The sequence below is a fragment of the Aristolochia californica genome, unplaced genomic scaffold (assembly GCF_029961685.1).
Source record: "Aristolochia californica isolate CCGP_79_NKW_82.1479 unplaced genomic scaffold, dmAriCali1.0.hap1 SCAF_5, whole genome shotgun sequence".
Taxonomy (NCBI): Eukaryota; Viridiplantae; Streptophyta; class Magnoliopsida; order Piperales; family Aristolochiaceae; genus Aristolochia; species Aristolochia californica.
This window is the reverse complement of record NW_027182214.1, coordinates 6,867,839-6,882,699: the sequence shown is the minus strand read 5'-3', so window position 1 is coordinate 6,882,699 and position 14,861 is coordinate 6,867,839. Positions and strand designations below refer to the sequence as shown.

General features: G+C 35.3%; 1 protein-coding gene across 2 annotated transcripts; it reads left to right on the top strand.

Annotated features, from left to right (window-relative positions):
• Positions 1–3,463: 3,463 nt before the first annotated feature.
• On the top strand, positions 3,464–7,444 carry LOC137965553 (serine/threonine-protein kinase PCRK1). Of its 2 annotated transcripts, XM_068811819.1 has the most exons (5): positions 3,464–3,688; positions 3,799–4,164; positions 5,361–5,624; positions 6,049–6,171; positions 6,645–7,444. In XM_068811819.1, the coding sequence occupies exons 1-5, from the start codon at positions 3,686–3,688 to the stop codon at positions 7,197–7,199; spliced, it is 1,311 nt and encodes a 436-aa protein (XP_068667920.1). In that variant the 5' UTR covers positions 3,464–3,685; the 3' UTR covers positions 7,200–7,444. The 2 variants fall into 2 exon arrangements, with proteins under 2 accessions (XP_068667920.1, XP_068667919.1); XM_068811818.1 differs by having other exon boundaries at positions 3,464–4,164.
• The last annotated feature ends 7,417 nt before the right edge of the window (positions 7,445–14,861 follow it).

Below are 14,861 nucleotides of genomic sequence, written 5' to 3'. Positions count from 1 at the left end.
CATGAGTAGTTCACGTGAGGCTTGATCATCAAAGACAACTTAAGCACCATCTTAACGTGTGGATTCTAAATCCTTAGCTTTTGATACCATGTTGGATTTAGGATCCCATGATAAGGTCCTTGGCCAAGGTGGTGAGAAATGTGAGGAAAAAGAAGAGGAGAAGAAAGAAGAGGAAGAAAGGAGAAAAGAGAAGAAAGAGAGGGGTGGCTAGAGAGGGATGGATAGAAAGAGCTTAGGAGAAAAGAAAAGTGTAGGGACGAATTTGAAAGAGAAGATGAGAGACTTAATGCTCTACCCCATGCCTTTAGCCTCTATTTATAGTTGTGGAAGGAAGTTCACAATGACTACAATACCCTTAGGGCTACAACCTTTGTAAAAGAAAAAAACATAAATAGACATACATCTTCTTCCTTAATTACACCCTTGTACCATCCTTATGAAAAAGGTCACTTAATTACGTCCTTTGTCATCTCTTGACGTGGGAGAGGTATTGACATTTGTACTTTGGGATGTCTTCCAACAAAGTGGAGATGACTTATCTGATGATAATCAAATTGCTCATTTTGCACTTTTTGCAGATTGAAATCTTTTAACATTCCAAGAAGTTGTCAAAGATGAAAAATGGCAAAAACCTATGAATGAGGAGATTAGATCAATTAAAAAAATGATACTTGGGAGTAGTCTTATCTTCCAAGAGGGTAAAAGTCCATTGGCGTGAAATGGCTTACAAACTAAGCTCAACAAGGATGGTGGAATTCACAAGTATAAAACTCACCTAGTTGTAAAAGACTACAAGCAAGAATTTAGCATTGACTACAAAGAGGTATTTGCTCCAATTGCGAGGCTTGACACTATTTGATTGGTGTTGTCCTTAGTTGTCCAGAATTCATGGCCTATCTATCAGTTGGATGTGAAGTCGGCGCTTTTACATGGTGAATTGCAGGAAGAGCTGTATGTTGATCAACCTCTTGGATATGTGAAACAAGGTAGTGAGAATAAGATGTACAAGCTGAAAAAGGCTTTATTCGGACTTAAACAAACACCCAGAGCTTGGTATAGTCTTATAGATGCCTATTTTACTAAAGCATGTTTTCAAAAATGCCCATATGAACATACTCTCCTCATTAAAACTGGATTTGCAAAAAAAAAATCCGGTTGTTTGTTTATATGTGGATAACTTGATCTATATAAGAAATGATCAAACAATGTTTGAGGATTTAAAAAAATCCATGATGGCAAAGTTTGAAATGACTGATCTAGGAATGATGCACTATTTCCTTGGCATCGAAGTAGTGCAATCTACAACAAAAAAAATCATTACGCAAAAGAAATTTGCTTTGGAGATTTTGGATAGATTCTAGATGATCAATTGCAACCCAATTGTAACCCCAACTGAACCTAGATTGAAACTCACAAATGATCTTGAAGGTAAGAAAGTTGACAACACTTTTTTCAAGAAAATTGTTGGAAGCTTGAGTTACTTGACAACAACTAGGCCTGCTATGATGTTTGTTGTAAGTCTTGTTAGCAGATATATGGAATGTCCAACCGAGCTTCATCTCTTTGCTGCAAAGAGAGTTTTACGGTATTTATAAGGTACAATTGACTTTGGTGTTTCTTATAAAAAAGGAGAAAGATCATATCTTATTACTTTTAGTGATAATGATTATGCTGGAGATTTAGATGATAGAAGAAGCACTTTTGGTCATGTTTTTATGATGAATTCAAGGGTTGTTTCTTAATCATCAAAGAAGCAACAAGCGGTTACTTTGTCTACAACCGAAGCAAAATTTATAGCAGTAACATCTTGTGTATATCAAGTTTTCTAGTTGAAAAGAATACTTGAAGTGTTGTATTGTTTTCAGTCAAGGCCTATACATGTTTACTGTGATAACAGTTCAACAATTAAGCTCTCCAATAATCTAGTTTTACATGGTAGTATCAAACATATAGATGTAAGATACTATTTCCTTTGTGATCTTACAAAAAAGTCATTGAATTGTTTTATTGTTGAAGTGAAGATCAGGTTGCAAACCAAGCCTCTAAAATTGGTTGCATTTGTGAAGTTGTGTGGTATACTTGGAGTTGTTCAAGTGCTATTCTAAGGGAGGGCATTGCAAAGAGTTGAAGATATTCTTTTAAACTAATTTATGCAAAATTCAATATAAGGGAGGGTGTTAAAATTTTATTTATTATTTATTTATTTATTTAATTATGTATGTAAAAGCTCTATTTTAAGGATTTGTCTGAGTCTTGAATTGTTTGTTTATGGTTAAAGCTATAGCTTTTATTTTGTCTACTTTATACGAGTCAAAGTTAGTAGTAGAGTCAGTTTTGATGTAATACCTTTGTATAAACTACTTTTGTTTTTTATATCGGTAGATTAGAGCTTCGCCGACACTTCTCTATCTCTTTCACTTTCAGATACTTTATCCTTCGCTTTGTATCATAATTTTTATGGAGAAATTGATTAGACATCTTGTCGAACTTTTGTCATTGTGTTCAACAACAAAAGAAAAGAAGGAATGGATTTTCTGAAGAAAAAAAAAGAATTTTGTTTTGGAAAAGATGTTGTAACTTGGAAAAATAACTTATTTGAAAAGGCATTATGGAAAAAAAGTAAGATTATTTGTGGCTTTTTCATAGCAAGCAATGGCTAGCAGCCAAACTTTGCATGCTTCAATAACTCATAAACTAAAAGCATATATGTAGGGAATTATAATGTAGAAGGCTAAAAGTGTAATAACGAAAAGATAAGCGTTGAAAAACGAGGAGGGGGGTTGACGGAAGCGTTAACCGGGTGTTGGCTGCGTAGGTCGGTGGCGGAGGAGGAGGAGGATCAATTCCAGCATTCAATCCACTTCCACGCCGTGGCCGTCGTGGGCCCCATCATAGCATCTAACGGGTCCACTCCATGCATCTCCAATCTCACCTAATCCACTTTCTAAAGAGAGATGACTGAGTAGACCCACCTACCACCTCCTTCCCTTGTCTCTGCTGCCGCTGTCTTTTTCAAAACTCGATGATGGTCAAAAGAGTCTTTTCGCATTGGTGAAGCCCGACTACGTCACAAACATGGGCCAGGTGTCCGGCTATTTTCCATTGACCTCTTCATGAAATTACGTTTTTATCCCTATTAAGCTTTTTTTAAAATTTGTGTCGGAGAGAGCTGGAGGAGCCCGGGACATGTTAGCAAAAAAGTTCCGGCTCATGTTAGCAAAATTTGTTTTTTTTTAATAAAGAAAATTTCTAAAAGACTTTTCTACCTTTATTCTGATGACCTGTCACTATCTGACGGCGCACGTTAGTATGTGCTCGTTCGCTTCAAAGTTCAAAGTTCACAGTTCAAAGTTCAAACTGTGGGGGCATTTAATTACTAATTCGCCCCCCTTGGCCTTCCTGCTTCATTTGCACTCTTCTCGTGAACTTCTGGTGTGTGCAGGTTATCTCGTCTGTCCTCTACTGGAAGGGGAAAAGATAAACAGAAGCACTTTTCTTTATATTTGTTTACTTTTTATTGTAATTACATGGAATATGGATAGTATTCGAGTATTCAAATGGTTTTTTTCCTTTCCATCCGTTTCAGGTTGTTGATCCCCCTAAGCAGCCCTCCCCTTTGACTCTCTCTACCTCCGTTGTTTTTCAATAAAGAAGACACTGAAGAGGATTTATTTGCATTCTACACATGGTTCATTCTTATTCTTTTCTCTCTTCCTCTTCCTCTTCCTCTCTCTACCTTTTTCTCGGCTTTAATCTGTCAGCATTTTTGTTGGTTTGCCGCGCTCTGCAACAATGAAGTGTTTTCATTTTGCCAAAGAAAATGATGACGCTTCCTCTTCGAGGGTTTCAAGGGTTTCATGGGTCCGCTCTCTCAGTGTCGCTTCTAGCTCCCACGATGCTCGTCGATCTGAGCTTGAGTCCGAATCGAGAGACTTCTCTGACACGATTGATTTTCACGAGTTTCTGTCTCAGCGGAGGTCAAACGATCTTCGCATGTTTGGGTTCTCCGAATTGAGGTCTGCTACCAGAGGCTTCAGTCGCGCATTAATGATCGGAGAAGGAGGTTTTGGATGCGTGTATAGAGGTGCGATGAGAACTTCGGATGATGACCCTTCTTCTACCATGGATGTGGCCATCAAGCAGTTGAATAGGAATGGATTGCAGGCAAGTACCTTTCAGTTTGCATATTTGAGTGATTGGCTGTGGAAGTCTTTTTTTTTTTATTATTATGCCACTAGATCGGCAAAGAGGTATATGGGATGTGTGCTTCTTCTCTCTAACAAAAAAAACTTTTGACTTGCCTGGGGAAAAAAGGATTTTTTTTTGAGCCAGTTCTGTATTTGACTATGTTACTGTAAGATGTACGAAACTTTTCCGTCAATACTGAATGAAGATGTTTTCGGCTTATGATTTGTAGGCCGTAAGTTCAAATATATATGTGCAGATTTTTTTATTTTGAAAGTTAGTCTTGCTTGGGATAAAAGGAGGCCGCTTTTATTTATAGCTTGGGATAAAACAAGGCCTCTTTTATTTATATCTTGGCATAAAAGAAGGCATCTTCATGTTTATTTGATCAAATTCCTATTAATTCTTCACTAAAAAAAAAAGTGTCGATTATGAATTTATTTGAATATTCTGCTTTTTACTCAGATAGAGGGCTCATTTAGATCCCTTCAATTTAAAAGCATAAAAACTTATCAGTTTTTTTTTCCTGAAGTGATTCAAACAGTGCTGGCAGACCATTCTTCTCAGCTATGTATACTATCATCTAATAAACATTTATTTAATGAAAACCTTTCATTTTGTGCTAATAGTATACTGTAAGGACCTAAATATCTTTGTATATCACAAATAAGTGGAAGTTATTTACAAACTGTGTAAACTGCAGAGACAAGAGATTAGTGAGATAAAGGAGAAGTTGTTGATTTTATCGGTTTAAATGATTCTTTCTTATGTTTAATGGAAGGAGTAGTGAAGGGATTACCTTAATACAGATGATAAAAATAAAAAATGGAAAGCTACTGAACCTTTGTACATTTACTTCTAGTTGTTCTCTGTAATATCTGCTAAAACAACACACACACCAAACAATACAGCTATAAGTGCCACAACGGCTAAAGATGTCATCAAGGCGTCCTATCCAAGTCAAAATGGACTCATATGATTTCCAAGGTAAAAGGATTCATATGATTTCCATGGAAGAAACATGAAGTACTTGGTGTTCTCAGCTTGCATGAAAGAGTTCTATGATGGCTCATTAAGTCGCATCTGTTTTTTCATACAATTTTTTATGTCTAATCTTGTCAATATCTTAAGAAACTGATCTGAATTTTTCTAGTGCCTCACTTTCTAGTACTCAGGGACACAAGGAATGGATTACAGAAGTGAACTTTTTGGGTGTGGTTAAGCATCCAAATCTTGTCAAGCTGGTGGGCTACTGTGCTGAAGATGATGAAAGGGGTATTCAACGGCTTTTAGTTTATGAATTTATGTGTAATAAAAGCTTGGAGGATCACCTTCTGTCACGTGTACCATCATCACCTCTTTCATGGTTGATGAGGTTAAGAATTGCTCAAGATGCAGCAAGGGGTTTGGCATACCTTCATGAAGAAATGGATTTTCAGGTATGTTTCTTTTTTTTATGTACTAGTATTTAATTATTTAAGTCTCTTGTCTGGATGTATCTCATTGATCCTTGTTTTACTATCCAAGAGGGAGCATGCCGCCAACCACATCTGAGGCAACTACTGACCTTGTAGTGGTGTTCCAGAGTACACCTTGTGTTGCCTATGTTTGAAACTGATTTTTCTGCTTTAGGTTATATGCCTATATTAGATGGCTGGACTGTTGGCTTTCCCATCTAGGCCGTACATAATGCCTGGCCTCAGTTGGTGGTCCTGTCATAAATAGGTTGTACAGATGGGCTAGTTCTTCCTAATGACCAACCAAGATTTGTCTATAATGTTTGTATAGAAATTTGTTATGATCTTTACAAAAATGCTGGTGAACGATATTAACTAACTTTGGTGGATGCTTTCTTTTTTACAGTTAATATTTCGAGACTTTAAAACATCGAATATCCTGCTAGACGAAGATTTTAATGCAAAGCTGTCAGATTTTGGGCTTGCCCGGCAAGGACCAACAGAAGGACTTGGTCATGTTTCAACATCTGTAAGATTTTATATCCTATTGTACACGCCAAAGCAACTGGTTTTGTGGTAATGATGTATTTAACTGATGTATGGAAACTGGTAGGGTAGATATACCCTTTCAGTTCGTCCAAAATAGTATGCCTAAATCTGGAAGCCAAGAAGGGCACCCTCTCAACTTTGAAGGGTAGAGGTTGGCAGTTTGCATAAAATAATATCATCGACCAGAGAATGGCACTTTGTGTTTTGTAGAGTTTTTGGTCTTGGTAGTACTGATAGACCACCCTCCCGAATGGGATCTGATTTCACATCTAACATTGTTCACATGTTATTCTTGAAGTTTGAAGTATCTCTAGCTCCTTCAATTTGTAGGGATAAAGAGGTTTCATGACCACAACTAACATTAGATAGTAGATAACAAATCTTACTAGCCTAATGATCACCTATCATGTTATATACTGCTATTTTTACCTATTCATTTACTTATCCTTTCAGGTAGTGGGTACTGTAGGCTATGCAGCCCCAGAGTACATTCAAACTGGTAAGTTAACTGCTAAAAGTGATGTTTGGAGCTTCGGGGTTGTTCTCTATGAGCTCATCACTGGAAGGAGAGCAGTTGAAAAAAACCTACCCAGGTGTGAACAAAAACTTTTGGAATGGGTTAAGCCATACATGTCAGATTCCAAGAAGTTCCACATTATCATGGATCCAAAACTTGGAGGGGAATACTGTCCGAAGTCAACCCAAAGACTGGCTACTGTGGCTAACAGATGTCTAATGAAGCATCCCAAGTCTCGGCCAAAGATGAGCGAGGTGGTTCTGATGCTGGGACAAATAATTGATGGCCTGAGCGGTGCTGTTCCCCAACCCATTAGTGAAGCCAAGCCGGTTAAAGACGAGGAGGTGGTGACAGAGGTGGAACCTTCAAAAGAAGGTAGTAGTAATTATCTGAAGAGGGTTTTTGATTTGAAGGAAATGATGAGCTTGAGAAACAGAACTGTGAAGTTGGACTGGAGATCATGGACACCAGGATTAGTGAGGACTTGGTGATATCAGACTCAGGGAAATTGATGCAGCCACCTGTGGATCCTTTTTCTAGTGATGGCAAGATTTTCCAAGCTTGGGAAGTTGAAGAAGATGTTCATGTATTAATATGAGCATGCATTCTCTTATGGCAAGATCAAGTTCTATCCATTGCTCTTGTGATTCTTGTTCTCTTTCTTCTTTTGTTGGAAAAACCTTGTACATATAAAGTAAAAGATGAAATGATTTAAGTCTGTGCATTCTGCTGAATATAATTGGCTCTATCATTTGCTCCTCTTTTTTTCTGACTCATTCCTTTTCTAAGGGAACATACTTGTCTCATCGAGCCATTTTAGTTGTCTCTTGCTAATCCTTATTTTCTTTGAAGATTTCTCTATCAATTTAGCACCAAGTTGGAGACTGGTTCTGGTTGACTGATTTTTAGCTTGTGGACTAGTGGGAAGCTTATGCCTAGTAGGAACAAAAAAACCAAAAGAAACTTTTTATATTGTTGAAGATAGAAACCAAAATTTTAAAGTATGATATATACTTATTTACACCTAGAGCAGGGTCAAGCTTTTAATACTAACACAATAATAGGTATTTAGAGGAAACCTTTTCTTGCCTCAATGGAGTACATGAAGCACACGTCTTTGCTTTAAGCAGGATTGGGTCCATTGAACCGGTCCCTTTGTCCATCTCAATACGGGAGTGACCCCTTCTCCCTCTTTGAGACATGCAAGCAAGGAAGGTTAAAATTAATATGGTGGCTACATATCCATTTTTCTCATTATTGACGTACAAAGGGAACAATAATATAAGAAAAGTTATAAAATTTCAAGTGATATGGGATTCTATCTCTGGTTTGATCTTTTGATTCGATATGTGCACACGAATTTGCTTAGATCCTTGAATGACCTGACGGGTGAATTGCAACTTCTCATATTAGACTAGCTTCGGTCTTCCATCTATTCTCCATTTGGTGTTTGACGAGTAAATTTGCCCTTGGTGGCAAAGATGACTACTTATTGCTATCTTTATACAGAAATTTGATAGCGCTATAGGTTAATTTGAAGTTTGAGGTGGTGGGATGGATGGCGAAATTGTAGTAGAGTGTCTGCTTGGTATTGGACAAAGGTGTCGTAGGATTTCTGCTTGTTACAAACTGTATGAGCATTTTAGTGAGTTTGGGATTTGGAGCTCAATAAATTTCTCCAGCGTTTTCTCTACTTCAAAAATTTTCTTCTCCATCCAAAAGGTCCTCCGTAAGCCTATACAACATATATGTTAATAGTGCTCTGTCATCTTGACTAGTTACACATGTCAGAGGAGATAAATGTTCTCTCTTCCCATGAAATCATGACACTTCAACCCAATCATTTTGAAATTGTACTAGCTTTTTTCTTTAGGTAGAACTTTTCAATTATGCCATGTATCACTTATGTGTTACCTCTTTTACTCGGGTGAAAAAACTCTCTTGCAATGCCATGTGACAATTATGTGTCTCCCCTTTTGCTTAAGTAGTGCTTAGGTGTCATTTTCCCCTAATTTGATTTTGGCAATAATCCCCTACAATTTGTTTTATCTTAACCATTGATTGAGTGGTGATCTCAATAATCAATCCAAATTTTGACTGAATCTTTAATTTTAACAACTGACTAACTTGTGTGACAAAATCTCTACGCTTTAATTAACGTGATTTTTTGCTTGGACCTTTGATCAATTGGTAATTAGGCTCTCTCAAGCTTGGTCACTTATCAAGGTTTTTGATAAGGACCATGGACCAGGGTTCTAACATTGATGATTAAATTTTCATGCCTACTCTCATAATTTATGTTTTAATTTTTTAAATGCCAATCTTTTGATTTATTTTTTATTTTCTTAGTTGAATTTTAAATTTATTTATATATTTAGTAGAAAAAATTTAGATCCACCAAAATTGGCAAGACATTTAGAAAAGAAGAAAAAAATGAACTTTTATTGAAATAATGAAATAATCACTTGCATTAAAAAACAAAGAATAAAAAGTGAATTAATTAAGTAAACAAACCCTTATGACAAAGCATAACATGAAAGCCAAATATAACTTAAGGTGAGAAGACCTAACCCTAATTAGAACTTAAGGCGGAAAGGTCTCTCTCTCAAACTTGCGTTCTCTTTTCCTCTGTTTTCCTCTCTCAAACTTGTTCACGCTCTCTTTCCTCTTTCTCTTCTTCTTCTTTCCTCTTCTTCTTATTTATCTTCTTCTTTTCTCTTCTCCATTTACCACTAGCCTCCACAATGGATTAAGCCCTAGAATCTCACACTAGCCTCTTCTTTCATGCAAGTGCGGTCTCAACTTACTAAAAACTTATCAATTTTTGTTTTTTGCTCTAAAGCATGCCAAAACCAGCATTGTGGGTCTCTTTGGATAGCCATACCAATTTTGAGAAGTCCCCTTGGAGGGCTTTTCAAGTCTCCTTTTAGTTTATGAGATTTCATAAATTATTTGGTTGAAACCCTATTCCTTTAACGGGTATACCTAATTATTTGCCTTGGTCTGTATGTGTCAAGAGATTTTTCATCACACTTGACTTGGATGAAGAAGATATTAGCTACAAAAAGTGGTTGAAAGAAGACACCTTGGTCATTAATTGGTTGATCAATAGTACGGAATAATCTGCGGCAATCAATATGGTTCATCTTGAAACCGCTATAATTATATGAGATACATGTTCCAAACTTTATTCAAGCACTGATAGTCTCCAAGGACTTTATGATGTATTTCAGGTAATGCACAACAACAAGCATTCAAACAACCAAAATGAGTATTTTGCCTCACTTAAAGGCTTCTTGCAAGAGTAAAAGTTAGCTCAACCATATTCCATAGATATTGATATTCAAGAAAAGCAAAGGGAAGAACTAATTTTAACTATTTGTCTTGCCAACCTTTAGTTGTATCTTGATATGGCCAAAACACAGATGTTGAGTTCCACTACAAAACCGACTTTTGATGATATATGTGTCTCCATTCCAGCCAAGTCACAAGAACCAAAGATTGATATTTTTAAGTTCTCTACTATTATTTCTCAAGGGAGAGGATAGGGAGAGACATGGTAGAAACGAATGGAATACTGGTTAACAACTTTAGAGCTGTTCTATGTAGTTGAGAGTGTTCCACCAGTTACTAGGCCAAAGGACCATGAACTAGCGAGATGAGGTGTTAAACACAAAGATGAAAAATATGATTATTTATGTCATAGTCTGATCCTTAGTGCACTAAGCAACAATTTATATGACTTGTATTCTAATGTTAAAAGTGCAAAATGTTTATAGAAAACTTTAGAGTCAAAGTACGGGCAAGAAATTAAGTCTGAACAAATTTTTTTCACAAGAGAGTATTTCACCTACACGATGACAGATGGGAAGCGATGATCGACCAAGCACATTAAATTCAAAATATTGTTGTTAAGATTATCACCAAGGGTATTCCTATAGATGATATAATAAAAGCATCTTCCCTCATTGAAAAACTTCTTCCATCTTGGTCAGACTTCAAGATCTAAATGAAGCATAAAAGAGAACTTCTTTCATTGGATGAAGTGTTGGTGTCAATTCAAATACAAGAAAAATACAGAAACAACCTTACAAAAAACTTGGGTAACAGATTTGAAGTTTGTGGAAGAGCAAATTTGATAGAATCAAAAAAGACTAAATTCATAAAGAAGAGACCCAAGAAATACCTTGGTAAGCCCAAATAGAAAATTCAAAAGGAACAAAATAAAAGAGCATGTTATGTCTGTAGAAAATCGGGTCACTTTGCTAAATAGTGTAGATTCAGGGAACCGATAACAAGTCAGTAACAACTAACTTAGAAATAAATTTGGCATTTAATCTAACTAACTGGTGGTTAGGAGCAACTATCCGTATTTGTTATCATATTACCCCTTTTTGTTCCTACCAGGAGGTGAAAGGGAGAACTGTAACAATGGGCAATTCCATCGTTGCTCAAGTGTTCAGTGAAGGAGAACTAGAGTTGATGTTTACATCAGGGAACACACTCACTCTCCACAATGTACAATACGTGCCAGACGTATGCAAGAATTTTGTTAGCAGCTTCCTTCAGAGTCAATTAGGCTACAAAATTAGTATTTGAATTGAATAAGGTTGTAATTACCAAGGGTGGGTCTTTTGTAGGGAAGGGTGATGTTTCTGATGGTTTATTTAAATTAAATATAATTTCTACCAAAAATATTAAAGAGAATAAAACTTCATCTTATGTCATGCGAGTTGACTCTTTTGACTTATGGCACAGTAGACTCAGACATGTAAATATGAACACTCTAAAAGAATGATGAACTTAGATTTGATTCCTAAAAATAACATAAAGTTAAAAAGTAAATGTGAGATATGTGTCAAATCAAAACAACCTAGAAAACCATTTAAGTAAATGAGTAGAAGCTTTGACCTTCTAGAGCTTATACACAATGACATTTATGAGATGAGAGATATTTTGACTGGAGGATAAACAAAGTATTTTATTACCTTTATAGATAATATGTCAAAATACTATTATGTGTATCTAATTAAGACTAAAGATGAAGTGTTAGAAAATTTTAAAATTTATAGATCAGAAGTAGAAAATCAAACCCAGAAAACAATAAAAAAAAGGCTTAGGTTAATAAGAAGAGGAGAATATAGGTCTATAGAATTTGGAAAATTCTGTGAAGAACATGATATGATACATGAGACCACAACTCCTTACTATTTTCAGTTTAATGGAGTAGCTGAAAGGAAAAACAAAATATTTTTAGACATGATTAACTCCATGTTGTCTAATTCTGGTTCTCCCAAAAATATGTGGGGAAATTTTTTACTTTCAACATGTAAAATACTTAATCTTATTCCTTACATAGACACTCAGAAAATGCCATATGAGTTATTGTGAAGTAGAAGACCTAGTGTTAAATATTTTAAAGTATGGGGTTGTCTTGCTAAAGTTAAAATTAACTTTAACAAGATGAAGCTAAGTCCTAAGACTTATGATACAATTTTCATAGGATATCGGGTTTTAGTGGTACATTTAGATTTATCTGAAATTTCTATAAATTCTATTAAAGAATCTGATGATGTTGTATGTTTTGAAAATATGTTTCCTATGAAAGAAAAGAGAAAATTTGAAGTAGGAGAAACTTCTAGATCCCGCAATGAGGATACCAAATAAGTGCCATACACTAAACTTAGGTAGAGGAATAGACATAGGAAAGAAAATAACCTAGGAGATGATTTTTACAATTTCCTCATAGAGGATGATCCATCGACTTAATGTTGACTCCCTTCTTGATTTTGATTGTAATCAAACTTAATAGAGTTGACAATTGCAAATTGATTATTTCATATACTTTACCTTCATGAGACTTGTATTTCAAGGTTTAAAGCTTCAAAATGAATCAAGTCACTCAAAGACATCAAACTTCATGAAAACTCAACTCTTTAAGATGCACATTTGGAAGATGTAGATAAAATGAAGAGTAGAGTTTAGGATTTACTGAGATATGTCAAAACTCAGTTTACGTAAAAGAGAGTTGTCCAAATTTCTTCTATTTAAGGTACAATACAAACTTGGAGCTATAGGACATTCAATTCATTCATACATGTTTTAAAAAATATCATATACGTCTATTAAAGTCAATTTAGATCATTTCGCACTGGAATGATCGATCAACATCTACCAATGATTAATCATCTAGAAGTACACGGGCCAAGATTATAAAACATGATTGATCAACCTAAGTTGATTGATCGATCATCCAAAACATGGTAAAATCAAAGTATGATTGGTCATCCCACTTGGATTGATCTATCAATACTATCCATGCAAGCGAATTTAACATTGAATGGTCAATCTACCTACATGATTGATGGATCAGACAGAATCTTGCCAGTCAGGGACATAAAACATCATCGATAATGAGAAGTTCATTGATCAACCATACTTTAATTGCACTACCAAATGGAACTCTGATTGATCGATCATACCTTGGCAATGATAGATCAACTTAAAATGTTAGACCCAACGGGAAGATATTGATCGATCATACCATCGATCAATAAGACACATTTTGGCAGAAAAATAACTATTGCTCTTGATTGATCGATCGGTGACTTTACAATGATAGATTAGTGTACCCGACTTTTGCAAACGGGCAACAAATGACTAGTTTGGCTTGGGGAACTTATAAATACCCCCACCAAACTTCTCATAGAGAATTTATTGGCATATCCTTGAACCTTTATTCTCAAATACTTAAAAAAATTCTCAAAGTGCTTTTGATTGAAGAGAGCTATTCTTTTGAAAATTCCTAAACTTTTTTCCTCCATTCCTCTCCTTGCATTTGCATTAGACAAGGTCCTATTCATTTCATTGTGTTGCAATGTTGAGTGCTTGGATCTCTCAAGGAAAATATACTCTCCAAGTATAAAGGGTGTAAGTGTTTTACTTTTCTTTGAATTTTTCTTTTGTGAAAAGTTCATCTAGAACCCATTGTAATTCAAATAGAAACGACCTAGCTAGAGCTAGAATCTAGCCAATATCTTTTGGGAGATTGTTTTTAATAGCATATAGTTGAGCTACACTTGGCTTAAAAAGAGTCAAAATCTCATTGATGTAAATTCCTGTTATTAGAGCTAAAATAGTAGAATTTCCCAAGCACGGGTTCTTGGGCGGTGAATACCAATATGGGAACATCGATAATAAAAAATCTTATGTTATCCTTTATGGTGTACCAATGCTTTTACTTTGAAATTTCATGATTGCATTTTAATCTCAATTCACCCCCCTCTTGAGAAACCTCCAGGACCAACAATTTACCAAAGCAATGAAATCTAGTGAAACATCCATGTGGGAGAAAGTAGTTAAAAGTAAAATGGATTCAATTCTTTCACACCAAACATGGGAATTGACAGACTTACCTCCAGGATCTAGATCAATTGGATGGAAATGGATTTTCAAAATGAAACATAATCCTGATGGGTCTACAGAAAAATACAAAACTAGATTAGTAGGTAAAGGTTTTTGTCAAAGAGAGGGGATCAATTTTTTTTTACACTTATTCACCAATTATTAGGATAACTAAAATTCGAGTGCTTATTGCACTAGCTGCATCATATAACCTCAAAATATATCAGATGGATGTTAAAATCGCATTTCTAAATGGCGAATTAGAGGAAGAAAAATATGTGGAACAACCAGAGGGTTTTATAGCTCCTGGTCAAGAGACTAAGGTGTGTAAGGTAGTCAAATCTTTATATGGTCTCAAACAAGTTCCTAGGTAGTGGCATGAAAATTTTGATAGGGTAATCATATCATATGGTTTCAAAATATGTAATTTTAATAAATGTGTATATTTAAAAATATACAATATGTCTTTCGTTATTTTATGTCTTGATGTTGATGACATCTTGATATTTGGAAATTAAAATATTAAAATATTAGAGGTAAAGAAATACCTTAATGATAATTTTGATATGAAAGACCTAGGGTTAACAAATGTAATATTAGGAATCAGAATAATTAATAATAAAAATGAGATTGCTTTGAGTCAATCTCATTATGTGGAAAAGTCCTAAAATACTTCGGATATGAGAATTGTAAACCAATTAGTTCACCATATAATTCTAGCATAAAATTAAAGAAGAATGGCGGAGATA

Coding starts and splice junctions, on each gene's coding strand:
- LOC137965553 (XM_068811818.1), top strand. CDS start 3,793: ATGAAGTGTTTTCATTTTGCCAAAGAAAATGATGACGCTTCCTCTTCG. Junction 5,625..6,048: donor ATGAAGAAATGGATTTTCAG/GTATGTTTCTTT, acceptor TCTTTTTTACAG/TTAATATTTCGAGACTTTAA. Junction 6,172..6,644: donor TTGGTCATGTTTCAACATCT/GTAAGATTTTAT, acceptor TTATCCTTTCAG/GTAGTGGGTACTGTAGGCTA.